At 36.5% G+C, this 20,240-nt stretch overlaps 1 protein-coding gene across 4 annotated transcripts in view; it reads left to right on the top strand.

Moving 5' to 3' along the window:
* LOC103461982 (protein diaphanous homolog 3) overlaps positions 1 to 20,240 on the top strand; it is a 163,367-nt gene that overhangs the window by 8,919 nt on the left and 134,208 nt on the right. For all 4 annotated transcript variants that reach the window (XM_008404411.3, XM_081605120.1, XM_081605119.1 and 1 more), the window contains 8 exons: positions 2,431 to 2,561; positions 10,805 to 10,879; positions 10,954 to 11,023; positions 13,419 to 13,555; positions 13,759 to 13,864; positions 18,603 to 18,713; positions 19,204 to 19,322; positions 19,543 to 19,659. In XM_008404411.3, the coding sequence (XP_008402633.2) occupies positions 2,431 to 2,561; positions 10,805 to 10,879; positions 10,954 to 11,023; positions 13,419 to 13,555; positions 13,759 to 13,864; positions 18,603 to 18,713; positions 19,204 to 19,322; positions 19,543 to 19,659 (866 nt within the window). The remainder of the gene's footprint in view (positions 1 to 2,430; positions 2,562 to 10,804; positions 10,880 to 10,953; positions 11,024 to 13,418; positions 13,556 to 13,758; positions 13,865 to 18,602; positions 18,714 to 19,203; positions 19,323 to 19,542; positions 19,660 to 20,240) is intronic.

The following is a 20,240-nucleotide window of genomic DNA, read 5'->3' on the forward strand; positions in this document are numbered from 1 at the left end:
GCTTCGTGTTTTTTTTTTAGGTTTTTTTTAGCCCTTGTGCGTGCGAGGACTGAGGCAAACATAGAGGACTATGGCAAATGATAATAGTTTTACGTGTGTGGGGTCGGCTGGACCCCATTTCTACATACAAGGGTTAATGAAAACTAAATGTACATTTACATTTTAAGGTACTTATTTGTGCAGTGTTACGTGTGAGTGCACATGAGCACAAGTTCATCCTAGAGACTTTTTGTCTTGGGTGGTTAATGTAGATGTGTTGATCTACTTGATTCTATCAACTGGGCCCCAAGCATTCTCCTCACAGGCAAAACACACTGAGAAATGTATTATTTGCAGTGGAAGTTACCCTACGCTCCCACAGCAGGGCAGGTCAGAGGATGCCCCTGTGAAGTGATGTCAAGCAGATATCCTTTAAAGTGAACCGAATGATATTTTGAGAACTTTTGAAGTTGCTTCCTTATTTCAAAAATTATATCAAACTCTTGTTTCTTGATATAGATTCTTTTGTCTCTTCTTTTTGCTTTCTTCAAAGGCATGTTTTGACATTTTAAAAAGTCAAACTTGAATGATTTATGGTTGTTTTAGAGGGGGGAGAAGCTTATGCAGAACCATATAACCTATAAGAAGTGTTGTCTGTTGATCAAAGTCATGTTTAAGCTTTTATTTTCTCTGCTGTTTGCAAAATCATTAGAAATGGCTTGACATTTATATCTTTACTGAGCACTTTTATTGCTATTCTTGTATAGAAACTTAAAAATATTTAAATAAAGGTTTGAAAATCACATAAGTAGGGTAGCAAATGCAGCTTTCTGAAGTTTTACATACATGATGTCTTTTATCACCAATCTTGTTTGATCAACGTTGATAAATTAATTATGCCAAATCCACATCCGACTCTAGAGGAATAATCCTTTATTTGTCTTTAAGTGGGAGGTTACTGGCTTTTTATTTAGTAAAAATACATTAACAAAACTTTGTGTAACCTTTCAAATGAAAGAATAACCATGTCGTTTATTAATACGAAATAAACAATAGGCTAATGACCTAAACGCTAATGACCTCATCCGCATGAGTCACCAGAAAATCCTGACTAATTATTCTCAGATTAACATAAGCATTAGCTCAAAATGTTGCAGATATTTAAGAATTTAATATTTCCAATTATGGGTGCACTGATTTATGTCTTAGAGCCGATCTTATCCTCTGATCTGATCTACCTCAGTAAAAGTCTAAAATCAACCACTGCCTTCTGCTCTCTGATGAGATGTTTGACTGATAGACCGGCCTGCCAGGTCATGTTTGCAGTTATATTTAGTAACATTTCAGTAAAAAAAAGAGAAAAAAGTCATCAGCCAAAATCAAAATCAGCGTGTCAGGCTTTTTAAAGAATGGTAATTGGCAAGAAAACGGCAATCGATGCACCCCTATTTACAATCTTTGAATTCTACGTCTTTAAATTCAAAATCAGACAATGACGTGTGAAAAAGGAACTGTAAGAACAGAGTGCTGCATTCTTTTTCACTAAATATTCCAGCTGTGGTCTGTTTTGGTACCATACAAATTATTGATCTCCAAATGCACTACATGCATTTGGAGATCATTAGAACAATAACATTAGAACAACAAAGCGTTGTGTTTCTGTGTCTCATACATTTTTGATTAAAATATATTTGTTCTTTCTTCGTTGATGTTTCTTGTGTTGGATAGAGTACTCCGAAATGTATTCAAGATTGACAATGGTTCATAATAATAATATTCAAGAAAATTTTACTGAGTAAACGTAGCTAGTTCCTATCCATCTCTGAGCATAGGGTACAACAAGAGTAGTATTCTCTCTAAAAAGCTTAATGTGAAAAATCAACATATATTATTCATTCGTCATTTAGCTAACATTATCTGCATCCAACAGCATTCCTGAGTTTGCTCGGTTTCTTTGGAAATAAACTGCAAAGATTTCTACCTGTTGCTGGGTCTGGCTGCTCTGCACACCGTGAACTATTCTAAAGCTCGTCTCCTCTCGTTGAGCCACACCGGCATTGGTACACTCATTGTGCATTTAAAGACGCTTAAACACAACCACGTTTTAATGACTTATCAAACTGTTGTAACTGCTGAAAAAAAGTGCAGGAGATACAGGATATGAGAAATGTGTAGAACAAGTCCCACTCGTGTTCCCCTGTCTGTTACCATGTGCTATATGTTTTGTGCATACTGCTGTTGCCATTGGGTGGTAAAGGATCTCACTCTATTATCATGGGTTGAACTGTGGTGCCAAATTCTTACCCACCAGGTCTGCTCATTGGCTGCCCATACCCATACAAGGACCAATTAATGTTAACTAAATGTCATATTTGGATTTATTGTGTTTTAATTGAAATGTGACTAGACATATAAGGGATTTTTTTTCTTTTTCTTCCTTCAATTTTTCAGGGTAGCCTGAAGAAAAGCCATCAGATATCACCGCAGGAATTCCTCAGTGAGCTGAAGTCAGGAGTGATGGACGAACGTCTGTTTGCCTGTCTAGACTCATTGCGAGTGTCCCTGACAAGCAACCCTGTGAGGTACAGATAAGATATTAAGGTCTAATAATGGTTGCTAAAGTTTTAGTCACTACGTATGTTGCCTGTTTTGTAATTATATATTTTAAAATGTGCTTTAATTCAGATTTTGCCTTTAGATTTTAGTACTTTGTTTAAATTGTTTAAACTGGAACTCTGAACTCCTTTAAGGTCTTTCAGTTCCAACAGATCTTAATAAACTTGAATAAGGGACCTGAGCTGTGTTAATGAGAGAGTTGGTCACTATGCTTTTTGCTGTAATCGAGGCTCGTGGATCTTTCCTCTTTCCTTTCTGGCATTTCACATTAACTTTTAACATTGCAATCATATTCTTAATTATAACATGCGTAGCTGAACTGTATTACTTAAAAACTTATCTTAGTTTAATGTATATGAGCTGTTTTTCTTTCTCTCTCTCTTTGTTAAAGCGGCTATAATAAAAGGACCTGCTTTCTAATGCGGCATATTAGGCATTAAAAGGTTTTATTTTTTGACACAAAGTGTCTCATTTTCCTTAATCAAAAGTGAAGTAGCATTCAAAGGAGCTGGCTGCTTGTGTAAAGTTACTTTCACATATTTAGTTTGGCAATCTTGAGTTTGCACATGAATGATTTAGATCAACTAAATGGTTAACAGTTTAGTTTAATGGTTTAAAAATCTATTCAGTGTTAAAAAAATCAGATTACATAATGAAATTGCATTAATTTCTGAAATGTTTCCAACAATGTTGTTTTTTTAGTTTGCAGGTTAACCTTCAAACTGTTTCTAACTTGTTCCTATGGTCTTGGCAAACTGAAACAATTAGGACCAAATTAGTTTAGAGATTACAAAAGAGATTACAAAATGTAAAACCTTTATAATAAAATACAATCTTTCTAAGTTTTTATTTACATTTCAACAAACTATCAAAAGTATTTTACACTATTTTCAATAATTAACGTGAAGAGCCTTTATTGGCATTTCAGGAAATAACCACTTATCATTACTGACAGGTTTTTTACTTGTTTCCAGTGGCTTTTCAACAATTTATCTTTTGAGATGAGCTCCAAGTCCTTGAGGCTGAGCTTGCCATCACTTCAGTCTTTGGGTCCCTCCACAGATTTTGTGCCGGATACAAGTTGGCACGCTAACTGGGCCAATCCAAAACATTAATATTACTTCCTATCAGCAGAAACATGTTGGTAAAGTTATAAGATTACTTTAAATCAAAATCTGAAATTGTCATGAGTAATCCTGGGCTCAACACTTAATATGAAGCCATGTGTACAGAGCATGCTGCTTAACTCAAACAATATTCTTCAGTAGAACCAAGATATAAAAATACCAAGCTGTAATTCTGTAAAGTAACACAATAACACAGCAACATGCTGTTAGTTTTTTTTTTTTTTTTTTAAGTTATTTTAAAGCCTTTCCAGTCTTTGTTTAGAGTCTTTCAGCTTAGTGGATAGATATTTCTAAATGTCTTCCTTCTGTTTTTATGTTGCAGTAGTTTCAGTAAAAGTGACTGTCAGGACAAATGTGGCCGGTAAGCTCTGGTGTTTGATGAAGGGACCACTGATCAGACTGTCAGACTCAAGCCTAATGACAAAAGTATGGACTAGATCATAAATCTGGCTTGGCTAGAAACGGCATCAACCTCTCGCCTTCTAATAGCGTCATTAAAGTCCGGAGTTGCTGGATTGATTTGGAAGTAAAACCTTTTTGTCTGCCACAGTTTTTGGATGCTGATCAGTGTCACTTTCTTGGCAATGATGCAAACGGCTCCCAAGCATTTCCTCAGTGCAATGTGTGTAGCCTGCAAGAGGAGGCAGAAGGATATATTTTCCCATCTGGATCTCTCTGGTAGAGCAGACCAACCTAAAGTTAATTTCATATTTCTGGCACTTGTCTGACTCTTTTATGCGTTACCTCAGCATCTTCAGTTCTCTGTCCCTTTTCATAAAAAGAGGCCACAGCTTTAGCTTATAGGTTCAGCAAGGCCACATGATGTAATTGTATAAAATGGATTTGATAAATGGATCTGACAAAAAAGTGGAAATTGGTTTTTGATACTGTATTATAACTGACCTTCATGTTTAAGGCTCCACAGTCATTTATTTTTAGTTTAGCTTTCACAAAGGTAAACACTGTTGTTTCTTACTTACCCCATCCCAAAAAACAAAACCTTGGATGCCGTTTCTGCCTCACACTGCCATGAACTACAAATAATGAGTCATGCTTCCTATGCAGAAGTCATTTTTCAAAAGAACTTTTCACTTCAACATTTGTTACATATCCTGCGGAAATATTTCTTCTTTGGTTTTAGATTTTTAACATTTCTTTAACTTTAGCCTCCTGCTTTGTCTCACTTTAGAGACCTATGCTGTCATTGAAACTGTATATTAAAAGTTAGTGTATTTCTGTTTTGTGGAGTGCAAAACTTTCACGGACTTCTTAGAACTCTTAGAAGGATTCTCCAGGGATTCTTTAAGAAGCTGACACAACAATAAAGTTAAACAGATAAGGCCTTTTCTTCAGGTCATGTCTATTTGCTTCTCAGGGAAGCTTGTCAACGTTTTGAGATGACAGCTTTACCAAACAACCTTAAATTTGAGTGAAAATTATTTGTTTTTCTGATTATTGTGTAGGTAGGAAATTAAAACATTTCAGTATCTCAGCTAGTGCTTACAATTTTTATGGTGATTAAAAGATTTTGTGGTCCAAGGGAAAACCCAGACATCCCTCTCCTTGGCAACAGTTTTCTGGTCATAGAAGAAGATGCCATTATGTTACCAGGCCAGAAGGAACATATGAGGTCCTCCAGTCTGATCTTGGTCTCCCCTTGGGGATTCCTACAAGGATGACGGAGTCAGAAAACCTCCAAAATGATCCAAACATCCAATGCTGATCTGCACTTTTGGTCTTATAAAATTAATTGAGCCAAATAGTTCACTGTTTTTGAGTTTTTGTTGCAAAAACTAAATAGTTGCAACATAAAAAATAATGCTATTTTCTCAATTTTTTGTTTGTTTTAAAAAAAAACTACAAAAACAATGTCATAGAACACATTAGATGTATTCAAGCTACTCACAGTGATTATTATATTAACATAAATTTAACTGAGAAATAAATACAGCTTTTACCTTTTTTATGCTTGTATAATTATGCAAAATGCTTGCATAATGGGATACATTAGAAACCCTGAAGCTGGATATCACAAAAAATATTGTACCATCTGTGAAGTTACTGTAAGTGCAACTTTTCCCCTTTGTTTCCAAATTTTCCGAAACAGTTATTTTTGACTGACTCAATAACTGTACTTCTTTTCCTTTCCCACACACTAAATAAAGAAGTGGGACAGCCCACGTCCTCGCACTGCACATGCAAAGCATTGTGTTTGGACTAAGAATGAAGGGAAAGACTTTGGACAGGAAAAATATTTTTTTGTAATTCGGCAATGAACAACACTGTTCTAAATCAGGCCTCTTCAGGAAGGTTTACTTATAAAATTATCTTGGTGTTAAAGCACCTACAGCAATCCTCGATGTGGAATGAGATCATATAAATTCTGTGTCTCCTCTTTGTAATGCTAAGCGGCCGTGTGAACAACTGAATGTAAATCAGCAATGTATTTTCACGGCACTGTGATGAGCTGTGCTCAATATGGCTCCAGACCGAGGACTTTCAGGGAGAGAATGTAATTGAAGTTTTCTCATTGGGGATGTGGGAGGGCTGCCAGATGCTAGGAACTAATGAAACCCAAGGGCTGGCAGAGTATGTTAGATTAGCAAACTGAATATAAAATACTTTAGTTGTTTAGACAAGCTGTATGACAAATAACCCCCCCCCCCAAAAAAAAAAAAAAAAAAACCTAATTGCTCAAGGATTAACAGGCAGGAAGACATCACACAGATTTAGTTGTGTTTTATCCCTAAATTGGTCACCTGTGGATAATTCCGTAAGACTCTGTTTGGCTGCTGTTTGTGTTTGGTCGAAGTCCTTAGTTGGAAATAACTATCAAAACCGTATTGATAGACTGTAATGACTGTTGATGGATTTTTTTTCTGAGCCGCCTAACAGATAATCTACTTGCATGGTTTCATATCTGTTACACTGGCATTTGCCAAATGAAATGTGTATAAACTATTGTGAACTTCAGTATAATGTACACCAACTCCATTCTTTTAGGATCAACTCCAGTCTTTTAGGATCACGTTCCTGCGTGTTCTCAATGTATTTGCGACCCAACACTGCAGATTAAAATGGCGGAATTATCGTCTCAGCATCTGCTAAAAAAAAATATCATTGGTAGTTTTTAAAAACATTTTTTATTAGGTCTTTTGAACCAAAGAAATGGCTAAAACATGTAGGAAACTAGCCTTTGGAGGGTGTTTTTGAGTACTAATAAAGCATGTAGTGACTTTCAAATCCACTGTTATTAAACTTCTTTGATGTGAAACAATGAAACTAGGGCAAAACATTTTGAAACTTTTTCCACTTTTAATTTTTCACATACAATTGACCCAAAACCAAAAAATTATTGTTGTGGAACCATGTGTGTTATTAATATTAATACATTGCATACAAAGGAATAAAAATGAATGCTGTACCTGGTAAAAGTTCAACACTTCTATCAAATTTAGTGGAGCTCCATTGTGCACAGCCCTCTGCGGCTTATCCATAGAGTTTTTGTCTGGTTACGTTGGTTTTTTATTATCTTAATTTAGATGTGATTTTTTTTTTATCTCACTGCAAAACTGAAAAATTAAAACCCTCTTCATCTTTAGTGGGCAAATTAATGTTTTGGGTCGAAATTAACTGGTGTTTGGATCTGGTGGTGATGTCATCTGCTTTGAAAAAAAACAAAAAAGCCAAAGCTCCCATAGCCATAGCCCAGTTGTGATCTTTTGCTGATACACCGTGCTGTTTTTGTGTCAAACGTGCCTCTTTGAATTGTTGCCCAAACATGTGTGTTTGATTTTTACCTAATTATTACAGATTTTACCACCAAGTTTTTAAAGATTTCAGCTAGACTTTGGCATTTTCTTAGGAGAGTCTTTTTCTGGCTTCTGCATTCATCTTCCTACGTCTTTGTCCAGACGTATATCGAATGCAGGACATTGCTGTCTCATTTAGAACTCAATCAGCACATGTCAGAACTTTCTAATCTTTCAGTACTATTTACCTCTGGCCAGCCTTGACCACCAGTTTCTATCAGATCTTTTATCAGTTTTGGAGAAATTTCAGTTTTTGTAAAGTCACTTTTACACATTTTCTCTAGTTATTGATGACTGTTTTCACTAACGTGGTATTCAGGTAATGCATGGATTCTTTTGTACCGATTTCGTGGCTGATACATTTGTTTAATGATACTATCCTTTACAACCTCTCTGCAAACTGTGACCCACTAGGCCAGCTTTCTTTCAGGTTAAGGCCTGTAACTAAGACGACGAAATACTGAAATGTAAGAAAAAGGAGCAAAGAGCACAGCAATCTTAAGACATTTATGTTACCGCATTATATGCAGCTTTGCTATTTTTGGCATTTTTTCCACAGGTCTCATTTTTTTCCAATTTAATTGTATATTATGTATGTATCATTAAGATTCTAAAAAAACCTGACATGAAATTTTATCAACAGCCTGCCAATTTTGAGTTCCTCTCCACATGTCGTGTTCAAAAAAGATCTGGAAAATTTTGTGTGATTTTTTTTTTTTTTTTTTTTTAAACTCCTCTTACAGATTAAATTAAATTGCACAGTTTGCAGGTTCTGAAAACCTGCTTTATTTGTCTTGTCCCAGCTCTCTTTGACCTTCTATAGAGAAAGAAGAGACACCCTCCTTTTATAAATGGACTCTGCACAATTGTTCTTGCTACTGAAATCTTTTCTCAGGACATGGCAGAAAGCTATTACATTGCCGGTTTCTGACCTCCAAGATCTTCAAAATGTCTAAAGGCTTAAAACTTCAAAAAGCTTTTGAAAGCCAATTTGTCACCTCGATCCCTTCCACTTTTCTCTAATGTGTTTCAAGGCAAATTTAAAATTTATAGCAGCAGATCCTGATGGTGTAGGCTTGTTGGTTTCCGCAGCAATAATTCCTTCCATAGATCATCGGATTATTTTTTCTTTGCTCTGTGCCTCACCTACTGATGATGAAAAACTAACATGCAATTGCCCCTGAACTATGCATTTCAATGAAGTTGTTGTCAAGACCCTGTGTACTCTATAACCAGAATGGCCTGGGCCATGGCACATTCAAGAGTGAAAGCTGAATTGATTTTTTTTTCTTTTTTCTTTAACATGAAAGCCTCATTCCTCAGATTCCTTGGCAGCAGCTTTCACAATCTTCATCAAGGCTGTGACAGGTTTTGTCTACCTCTTCCCTCCTTTTTTGTTCTGACCCTGTAACACATTCATCCTCACTCAAAAATATCTCAAAGTTGCTCAAATATAGCCTCCTTCTTGTCTTGTTTGTCTAAAGAAGGAATTCTTTTTTACTGAAAGTGAACACAATTTACTTTATTCAGAACTCTGACCCGTAAGTCACCTCAGATTCTTAAAGGACGATTAAAGAATTTGCATACAATTTATGTCCGTAGCACACCTAAGCTAGTAGATAAAGTTTCCCACTGTAATCCTGTTATTGCAACGAACATTTTTGAATAATAGTGTTTCATCATCTGTTTAAGCTCAGAAATTTTAGATCACATTTCCATTAATATAGGTGAAACAATACAGCAACAAAAACCCCACAGATATACCTCATGGGCACACTTATAGCATCTCAAGAAATTCAATTCAGATTACAGCTTCTCTTTCCACCTTGAGAATTTTGTTGATTTGATGCTTGAAAGCATGCTATGCTTTGGTTGATTAAATGATCATGAGTGAATGCTAATGTTCAAAGCTTATATCCAGGTTTATTTGAGGGAGGTGCAGGCACTAAAAATGTTGTGTTTATTTCCATTTTCACATTCCATTTTTTGATTCTAAATATTATACTAAAATCTGGAAAGTTTTTGCTGTTTTTGTCTCGCTGTGTAATTTTGGTAATTAAAATCTAAATAAGTTTTAATAGGAATCAGTACGATTTGGATGTTGGAGACTAAATCAAATAAGTGGTTCATAGGATTTAAAAGGACTGTTTAGCAAAATGGTTCAGTACATCCCTAGCTTGAAAAAAAAAAGTTTTGTTTGAGATTCCTTAAGAGTTAAGGTCAGAGATATACCGAAGAGAAAAACTGGAGAAAATAAACCAACCTTAGATTTAGTTTTATTGTCTTTACTAACGTCAGTGTTTATTCTTAGATACACTTTGTCTCTGACAGATATAGCTTTTAGCAAGAAAATACATCTATATTAGATGTTAGTTCTATTCTTTCAGTATTGCTCTATAATAAAAGGTATTACTCACTAAAATTCCCCCAAGGCCCATTTTCTCTAAGATGTGTCTATAAGTTTAAACAATGTGGAGCACACAAAGTCAGCCTTCATACAGGTATTTTGATGCAGCTTCTTTTTGAGGAAGAATTAAAATCGTCCCTTTGCCCAAATCTGCTTTCACTGCATATTCTTTTCACTATTAGGATCACCGTTAACTAGGTATTGACCGGTTACATGTATGAATGTTTTAAAAAGATGAAGTTGCTACTGAAGTTTTCCATCATGCTTTTACGGTTTAAATTCTTTTAATGAGGTGGCAGTCAAAGGGCTGGTGTGACTTGTATTCGAGTCACAGTGAACATATAAAGTTGGACAGGATTTACCTGTATATCACTGGTCAGCTGTCTGAGAGAAGGTCACTAGTCTTTCACCTTGCTTGCAAGAAATACTAAGTCAAGCTGATGTTTGGACTTGGATATTAACACATTTAAGGAAATGGTCAGTGGAGTTTTTTTATTATGTGTTTTAGGAAATCAATGTTGCACTCTAAAGAAAGATTCAACGATTATTAGTTTTAAAATATTGTTAAGGCTATTTTTATTTCATAGAAAAATATTTGTGTTGCATCATAGAGTTCTGGACTACTTCAGTGTGCCTTTGCTTTGTTGTTTCCCCCTGTCTGAACTGATTTAGTGAAGCCTTTTTTTTTCTCAGGCAAGAACTGCAACATTTATAACTGCTGCCTTTCTTCTCAGCACAGAGTTTGGATTTCTTCTTGTTTTTGTGTCTAAAAACTTTGCACGGTGGTTGATGAGTATGAAATTGCTCTTGTCAGATGTCAGTCTCAAGCTGTTGTGGTATTGATTTATTGTATTCTTTTCCAGTTGGGTGCAGAGCTTTGGGCATGAGGGCCTTGGACTATTGCTGGACATTTTGGAGAAGTTGCTTTTCAAGAAACAGTAAGTTTATATTCAGTTTGTTTTTTTTCTTTACTGGGCTTATAATTCTCATCTTTATTGTGTCATGTCCACAGGCCGGAGAAGATTGACAAAAAAAACCAGCATAAAATTGTCCAGTGTCTCAAAGCCTTCATGAACAATAAGGTAATGTCAGTTTTTCCCCCTTTCCTCTTGAAGCTACAAACGATGTAATGGATTGCTAATATACAATTAAATGGTTCAACCATTAAGGTAATAACATTTTACCAGTGACCATCAAACACATGAACTTGTTACTATGTTCTCTTGGACTATTGCATATTCCACTATGTCAAAAGTCAGCCATGGATGCCACTGTCCCACAGCTTTAGATGTGTCTGTATGTCATCATAACTCAGTCACATTACCTGGATTATGTAGAGTACTTGAGAGCATGAGAAGTTACTTCAGTCATTTGATTCATGTGTGGTGGTGGACTTGTGACATTGCAGAATACCAGCCCTGAAGGGCTAGACTTTGACACTCTTTCACTAAGTGATCTGCCTGCAAAATACCCATCACAGTAATCAAATAATATTTATGCATATGTTAAATCAAGAATTCGCATATCTAAAATAAAAATGTTCTAAATGGAAAATCTGCACAATAAATGCTGCATTACATGCATTCTTGAATTATTGAATATGATGTCTATTTAATGTGCCTGTTTTTGATGAGCACACTGGAGAGGTAAAGAAACTGAAACTATTTCACTTGAAAGTTGTTTTTTCCCGCCAAAGCTACATTAACCTAATGACTTATGTTTGGTTTTATTGCATTGTAGATGGGTGAAAAATATTACATTACTGGTAGATATTAAATTATTTATGTTATGCCTGTACAAAGTTTACTAATTACTTATAGATTATTCATTGTTGTATCAAAACTAATGATTTTTGGTTGAATTGCTTCATGTAAGATCTCAATGAAAGTATAAAATCTATAAAACAGAATTTTTTTAATATATATTTTTGTTTTTACATTTTTTAAAAAGATGCAAAATATGATGATCCCTAGAGTGTCATTGAATCAGCCACAGTGTTCTATTGTGAACACTATTTTATAAAGCCTTTTTTCTCTGCTGTTAGTTCATAAGTTACTACATAGAAAAATAAAATCCTCATATGAAGCTAAAAGCCAGCAGAGACGGATATACAACCCCTCTGGCATAAATTTTGCTGTAGGGTCCCTTGTAATCCTGCGTCTCAACAGGCGCCAGACACCAGCATTTACCCGTAGGCCTTTCTGTAAGCCCAGACCTTTCCTGGGCTGGAGAGGCATCTTGGGACAGCAGGTACCCTCTATGCCAAGAAGACAGGTGTTCTCTACCAGCTGTCTGTTGAACCTGTTTTTTTCTTCTTGCTTTGTCTGTCAATTCCCATTTTTTCCAAATTTCCAGTTTTTCTAAGCAGTTTTATAATAATGTTCTAAAAGTTACATTGTAAAATTGTGCTTTGAAGAGTCCAACATTTTTTCTTTCTCTTTTTTTTTAAGCTACTTTAAGACATTTTTCACAAAATATAATTACCTTTCTGTACTATATATTTAAAATATGATATATCTAACAACGATGAGTACTTTAGTCTTTCAGAGCAACAGAGGTTCAGTTTTACAATCCATTTTGGGTCTTGAAAGTCAAGAATCGCAGAGAGTTCCTGGATTAAAGGACTTAGTTAATACTAGAGTTGTTGTGGTTTATACATTTTATGTTGACTTGCAGCAACCTGTTGGCAAAATGACAAATTAGGATGACTGCAAAATCTGCTTCATTTCTGTGCCATTATTTTTTTGTCATTTAAAATTTACAAGACTCATGTACAGCTTATTGCGCAAATACATTACCTGGCCAAAAAGGTTCCCAGCTGGATGTAACAAAATAAATGGGCACAAGCCTTTTATTGGATAATCACTGCATAGGGGGTGATCCTATTAGTCCAGATTTACCCTCTTCCAGAATGATGGACTCACCAGTGATGCATCTCCCTTCGGTGATGCCTAGTACCCACTGTACAAGCATTTAGGACAGCCCTATGATCTGGGGATGCTGCAGCTGGTCACGTCCAGGTTCAGCAATATTATGAGGTCAACTGACTACCTGAGCATACAGAATGGGGGTACTTCAAGCTTTGAAATAAAAACTAGATTTTCTAGTAAGGTCTAAATAACTTAGAAAAACACAATGGTGCAACAGCAATGCACAAATAATGATTTTTCAGTTCAACAACATTTTCTACTGGCATTTCATTGCCATAATTACTGCATTGAGCCAGACCTTTAATCGGCACTCACATCCTGGATAAAACATTACAGACGGCTGTTCTCTTTAAATATGACATTTCGTCTGTCACACGTTTTGTCATGCGGGAAAAAATAAAATAAAATTGGCTTCATGGAAACTATGGAATAATGTTACGTCCTTATATTTTAATTTTTATCTTCTAACATTTGAGATGGCACATTGTTCTTTTTGCCTCATGGCCAGACTGCAATTTGACTGAGTAATCTACTGTTTTTGTTGCAGTATGGCTTGGATCGAATTCTGGGGGAGGAGAAAAGCCTTGCCTTACTAGCAAGAACCATCGACCCCAGCCAGTCTGCCATGATGACCGACGTTGTAAAGCTGCTATCAGCCATCTGCATTGTTGGCGAGGAGAACACGTACGTTGGTTTTATTTTATTCATCAGCCAGACTAACTTTTTTTTTTTGTTTCCCAAAAACATAGCACTTATTTCTTAATACAGCTGTCCTTTTGTTTAGGTTGTTCCTAAATTAATGAACTAGTGTATCATCATTATCTTGTTTGTGATCATAATACATTAAAAGTAATTTATCTCAAATACATTCCGTGGCTCTTGCACAGCTTGGAGAAGGTTCTTGAGGCCATCACGACAGCAGGGGAGTGGCGAGCCATTGAGCGGTTCAGTCCAATTGTGCAGGGACTGCGAGATCGCTCCATTCAGCTACAAGTGAGTTCAATGTTCTTTTGTTTTACACTTCTTATGGTCCAAACTAAGTGAATTACATTGTAATTCACAGATATAGTTAAACCACTGCTGATCTAAATGACACCGTCTCTTAAGACCACAGGACGGTTAAACGGATCAGGAGACATTAAAACATTCACTGCATAATGACGTCCCTTAGATTTGACCATCTAAGTTGACTAATTTTGACCTACACAAATATTGTATGATTGACAATATTGCTAAATAGCAATTACATTTAGTTTATTGTTTATTTTTTTTGTCAAAAACATGTCAAAGTCTTAATACTTGAGATGTAGAGCAGGAAGGATAAAAGGATTTCTCAATTTGCCCTTGCAACATTATAATGCTTACAACAAATCCTATGCACATAGATATTCAGGACCAGATGTTTCTATTGAGCATAAATGACCAATTTAATCATCAGTTTAGGCACAGATGGGACAGCAATTAGAAGCCGGCCCACAAATTCATCTATGATGTTTGTTATTTGTCAGTCTGTTATTATCATCACCGTAATCATAAATAGTATGTCCTCAATGTTTGTTGAAACTTCACATCATGGCCACAAATTACATCCAGTCAGCAAGTACGTCATAAAGAGTCCAAATCGGTGTGAAGCACTTTCCTTTCCATCTGCTCTGTTTGCACATAATTTCTCTGGACTGACGCTCAGATAGATATCAGATGATTAAAATATAGTTAATGAGTCCAAATTTGATTTACCTTTTCAAAAGAAAACCAGACAATAACACCATGAAGGCAGAAATTGACAAAGTAAACAGCACAAGATATTTTTCAGATTTTTGCACAACAACCTACCATCTCCCTGCTGATTAGACACTTTAAATATTGATTATGAGTTGTTCTAAATAGGGCAGCACTGGTTTGTAACATCGATGTGGAAACACATTAGGTAAATATGATGTCTGAATTTTTAATCAATATCTTAGCAATGTGACTTATAGGAACTGAATGCCTGCATAAACACAAAAACACACAGGGGCTTGTTTTCTTTGGAAAACTTGTATTGTTAAATGATTGGTTCTTGGATACAAGTTTAAACTGCATACATTCAGCTCATTTAAGTGAAAGATAAGTTACAATGAAATTACCAGCTTTAACTATAAACTCGGTACTAATCGTACTGCACCATTGTTCTATTATCTACACTAGGAGTGTTGTGGTACAGGTAGGTTTTATGGTCTGCTTTTACTATGTAAATAGACAAAATGGCATTCAGCACCAACCTGAGTCATACTAATCAGTGGAAACAAGGTATCTCCAGAGTTCTAGGTTCTCTGTAGGTTATCTATACGATTTAGGAATAAGAGTGATGCAATATATTTTAACATATAAAGAAGATGGAAGGAAAAGACATGCAGAAAACGACCAAGACCTACGGCCTCTACATATGGTGTGTCTTCCATACCAATACGTGATGCAGACTCTGAACCAGTTTGTTTTATAGCTGAACCTTTCTGTCTAGATCCACCTGGAAGAACCATTGTCAGCCATTCTTCTGTTTTCTAACCGAGTCTCCACCAGGTTTCTATTAAAATGGGTTGGGTGTTTCTAATAATTCTTGATGGTATGCACTGTTAATTCATCATCACAGGCCAGCGATGTCCAGTCCAACATCAACCATCAAAAGGATTGGGTGTTATTTTGTCTTCTTTTTTTCTTCAAAAAGGATTGTGTGGTTTTATACCCGACCAAACAGTGTTTGTTACTGAGAGGACTCATCTTTGGTCTATTTGACAGTGATCAGTAACTTGACCTTTGCCTTCCCACATAATTTAGCTTGATTCTCATCTCCCTTCAGTGCTGGATTTCTCTGGTAAAATTTCAACCTAGCCAATCAGCAAAAAGAACGAGGAGTTGTGAGTGATTGATGTCTACTTTCTGTGCTGTTTTAGAATTGTTGTTTGCTCATTTTTGTTATTTGGCAATGGCAGAGAAGGAAGTGAATGAAGCTATTCAGTCTTAGAAGGATGTCTAAGAAGAATGTCTAAGACATTTTATTGGAGGTAAAGATGCAGTGGCCCCTACGCCTTACGGGGTTGTTTACAGCAGTGGTCCCCAACCCCCGGTCCGTGGACCAATTGGTACCGGGCTGCGCAAGAAATAGTGAAATATTTCCGTTTTATGTATTAATTGAGTCTGGAGGATCTTTGATTTTGAAAATCCTTTAACCGGATTCTTTCGGTACTTGCACGCCAATACTGAGGCCACAAGCAGCAAAATGAGTAAGAAACAGATCAGATGTCTTTGGAAAGATTCTTTGCTAAGGGGAAAAGGCGCAGAGAAGAGACAGCAGAATGGATTTATCCCAGACCGGTGGGTGAGTCCCACATTACAAGCCGCTCTGCGTAACATGCGGCGACCGGCTGCTAATGAGGCAATGAAGCTTCAAGCTGCTTCGCCACGTAGTGACCAAGCAGACTGTGGATATTAGCAACACTTCGTGTGTCATTGTCTCCCATCACTCCCAGATGGGTTTCAGAGAAACAAGCTCATGGCTCCGTTAGTCAGTATTGTGAGTTAAAATTTTCACGAAAGTAAAATGTTCATTTTTGTGGCACATCTGTATCTTATTTTGCAGGGATATATAAACGTTACCATAGCGACCAGAGTCAGAGCGTTTGGGCTGCGGTCGAGAGGAGATGAGTAGAGCTCGTGTCTTAAGTCTGGTTTAAACGGAAAGATTTAAGAATTATTGTCGATTCTCCAAACCTCTGTGACCACAGAGCTGATAAAAATATAATGGGTTCGATCGGTTTGTGTGTCCAAGGCAGGAGCAATACGAACCGATTCCAGTCACGAACATCCCGATTCCAGAGGATAATCCAGTAAAACCCCCAACATAGCGGGAATTTAGAATAACCAAACACGGATGACGATGTAGAAGCAATAGTGATAGTTTGTGGAGTCATTTTAAGAAATAAAAGATGTAACAAAAAGAAAAGGCGATGGATAAAAGACGACGGGAGCAGCCGCTCTATTTGCTGCACTATGATTTGGAGGTGACTGTTTTTTCATAGTTAACATTTTTAACTGAATAAACATAATAATGACCTTTAGATTTAATAATAAACATTTCCACATATTATCTCCGATATCCACTGGACTCACAGTTGCGCGATATGTCAGCTGTTTGGGATTCCCCTCTGTTCTTAGTCACCGCGCTTTCTGATTGGCTACCTGTCACATTCAGCAGGTTGTATTCTCGTTCCCAGACAGGAAAAACCTCACAGGTTGCGATAAAAACTCCAAGACAACCCAAATTGGGTATATTCAGGATTTAGCGGGAACACCAACCCCCGGGCCACAGCAAAATTTTCCAAGTTTTGACCGGTCCGCAGTAATAAAAAGGTTGGGGACCACTGGTTTACAGCACACGTAATTTCCGGTAAGGTTTATTGAGCTGGTGCATTACATGCATATGGCCAAACGTTCTTGATTGGGTAAAATCAGATCAAATTCTTTAAATTTTCAATTGAGTCCATGCCTCCAGCAAGAAATTGTTTCTCAATAGCCAAAGTTCCAACCCTTTGTACGAAGGAAAGCATAGGACTAGGGGCTGGTTTTTTACCAGACTAAGTACAGTTCCAGTTACATTTCCAGCAATAGTCAAAAAAACTCAACATAATTGCATTTGTGTGGTAGGACACTAAATTCTTATTCCTAGTATACCTCCCAAACAACAAGGTTGTACATGTCTTGTAATACTTTATACTTAATTGGTGACCCAAAGATGCAACATGTTTCCCGTACAGTGATGTGTGGAAATTATTTTGTTCCTACCTTACCATTGTTTTCAGTGCAAGACTATGCTGCTGCTGTAAAAGTTTGATATGTTTTTAAGGATTTTTGGACATATTTGCCATGTTGCCAATAACTGGAAGGCTTTGCACATTGCAACCTTGTGTCAGACATTAGAAAGCTCCTCACACATTTTCTTTATTGGCCTTTCACTTATACTCACTCATATTGAACCCCTTATAAAATATCTATAGCTCTGTATCTGGAGGGCTATTCCTCTACACCTGGATACTACTGAATTATATGGGCTTTCTGGGGTCCAGCTGCATTTGAACTATCACGGGGAATAATATTAAAAAAAAAAAAACATCTCAAGGTACCAATACTTCCAAAGCTATGTGAGATAAGACACTTATTTTGTAATCTTACTTTTAGCACAATATTAAACTCTTCTTTCTCTTTTAAGATAAATGTCCTGAAAACTAAGTAACAATCAGGCTGACACTGATCCTTAAGCCCCCTCAATATATAGTAATGCCATACCCTCTTTTCACACATGAGTGAATTTCTTCTTGTGGTCAATAATTGATTTTTCTATTTGTGTTTTGCTTGCCAGCTGGTGTTGCAGTCACTGTTTAGTAAACAAAACTCAGAGGGCATTCAGAAATTCTGTCCTAAATAGCCTGTTTGCCCTTATATTGACTGCTAGTTAATTTCAGTCTATGGGTCTACAGTTGTTGCATTAATATTAAAACCACCACCCCAGTGGGTGACTGGAAAAAATAGACATGCATTAGTTATGGTCTTCTGCTTCCAAGGGACATGGCTCATTTCAAATGCATGCCAGCGTGCTTTTCATCAACTGCTGGTAGAAGAAATTCGTCATCTCATTCTTTGGTTCTCTCTCCCACTTTTCACTCTCTCTCTGTCTTTGTACCCTTGTTGTTTGTTGCAGGTGGCATGCATGCAGCTCATCAATGCCCTAGTAACATCTCCTGATGAGCTGGACTTCAGGCTCCATATTAGAAATGAGTTTATGCGTTGTGGCCTCAAAGAGATATTGCCGGTAAGTAAAACATGACCTAGAACACGCACATGCTTACAGACACTATAAACTCTCACCTTGTATTAATATTTAAATGAGTTGTCCACTTCAGTGAAATATTGTTGATTTGCTCCAGCAAAAAAATTTATTGAACATCGAGGAGAGTTTGCACGTCCTCAATATGTGCAGCGGTCAGAAACCAATAAAGTGTCTAGTGTCTCAGCTAATAATCTTTCTGCTGGCTTTATACAATCTACCTAACATGTTTATCTCTTGTAAACAATTGTTCTGCTGCTTCCATGGAAGAAAATGAATTACAGTGAAAAGTTAGAGTCCAAACTTTCATATTAGTTTTAACTCGTTGTCTTTCTGTGAGCTTACAGTTTTGCTTTTAATAATTACTAAAATTCTTGATTTTTTAAATAATTTTTTTAATCAAATTTATTTTATATGCACATTTTTCCCCCTTTTTCATCTGTTTTATTTATGTATTTATTTATTTTTTCTTTAGCAACTAATGACCATCAGAAATGAGGCTCTGGACATTCAGCTGAAGGTTTTTGAGGAGCATAAGGAAGAGGACATGATGGAATTCTCTCATAGATTGGAAGACATCAGGAGTGAAATAGAATATCCTTGTTGAAACTGAACAAAAAACCATGCAACTCATAATTGATTTGAAATCTGCTTGTGTTAATTTGATGAATTCCAAGCGGACGTTCTCATGGCCAACCTTTCCTGAGGAAGGGATGACATTTGCTGAGCCAAAACACAAATCCATGATTTTCTTATTCTTTCTTATTTAATCTGCAGTGTTTTCATTAATCTACAAGTCCTTGACTCTTTGTACTGATGCGGGAGATGTATTCAGTATCGTGTTGAGCATGGTGAAGGACAGCAGTGCAGAGCCCTATTTCCTCTCCATCCTGCAGCACCTCATGCTCATTCGCAACGATCACTTGATCAGGTAAAAACAACGTCAGCCACAGACAACATTTAGTCTGAATTGTATATTTTTTGTTTTATTTTTCAGTGTCTCAACTTTCTCATGTCCTTTTGTTTTAATGCTTCAAAAAATATTTTCTGTGAAAATCTTAACTCTTCAGTTCAATAAAGAGTTTTATGTGTTTATACAATTTGATTGTTATGAAGGTTAATGTAGATTTGGAGTATTTTCTTCTCATTTTACCCAGCATCAAATGAAAGCAATGATTTGAGTAGGTTTGAACACTGTTAATAATGCATGCTGGTTAAAATGTCTGGTTTTGTGGGGGTCCAACTCCCTCTGTCTTGAGCTCTCTCAACGACTTTGGCTAACAAAGAGAATGCTTTCTCTTTCATCTCCAAGCCATCTACAGAAGCAAGGGCTCTGGAGCATTTCTCATCTCTTATTAGAGGGAATTTTCAAAGGCTTATTTTATGTTGATCCACTCACAGCTGGGTTTGACTTGAACCTTAGGCTGATCAAAAAGGTGGAGCTTTTGTTCTTAGAGGTATAAAATGTATTACCTGCCGTTTTCCCCACCCAGAAATTACACATTTGTGGTC

Source organism: Poecilia reticulata, chromosome 3 (genome assembly GCF_904066995.2).
Source record: "Poecilia reticulata chromosome 3, P_reticulata-male-v2, whole genome shotgun sequence".
Lineage (NCBI taxonomy): Eukaryota > Metazoa > Chordata > Actinopteri > Cyprinodontiformes > Poeciliidae > Poecilia > Poecilia reticulata.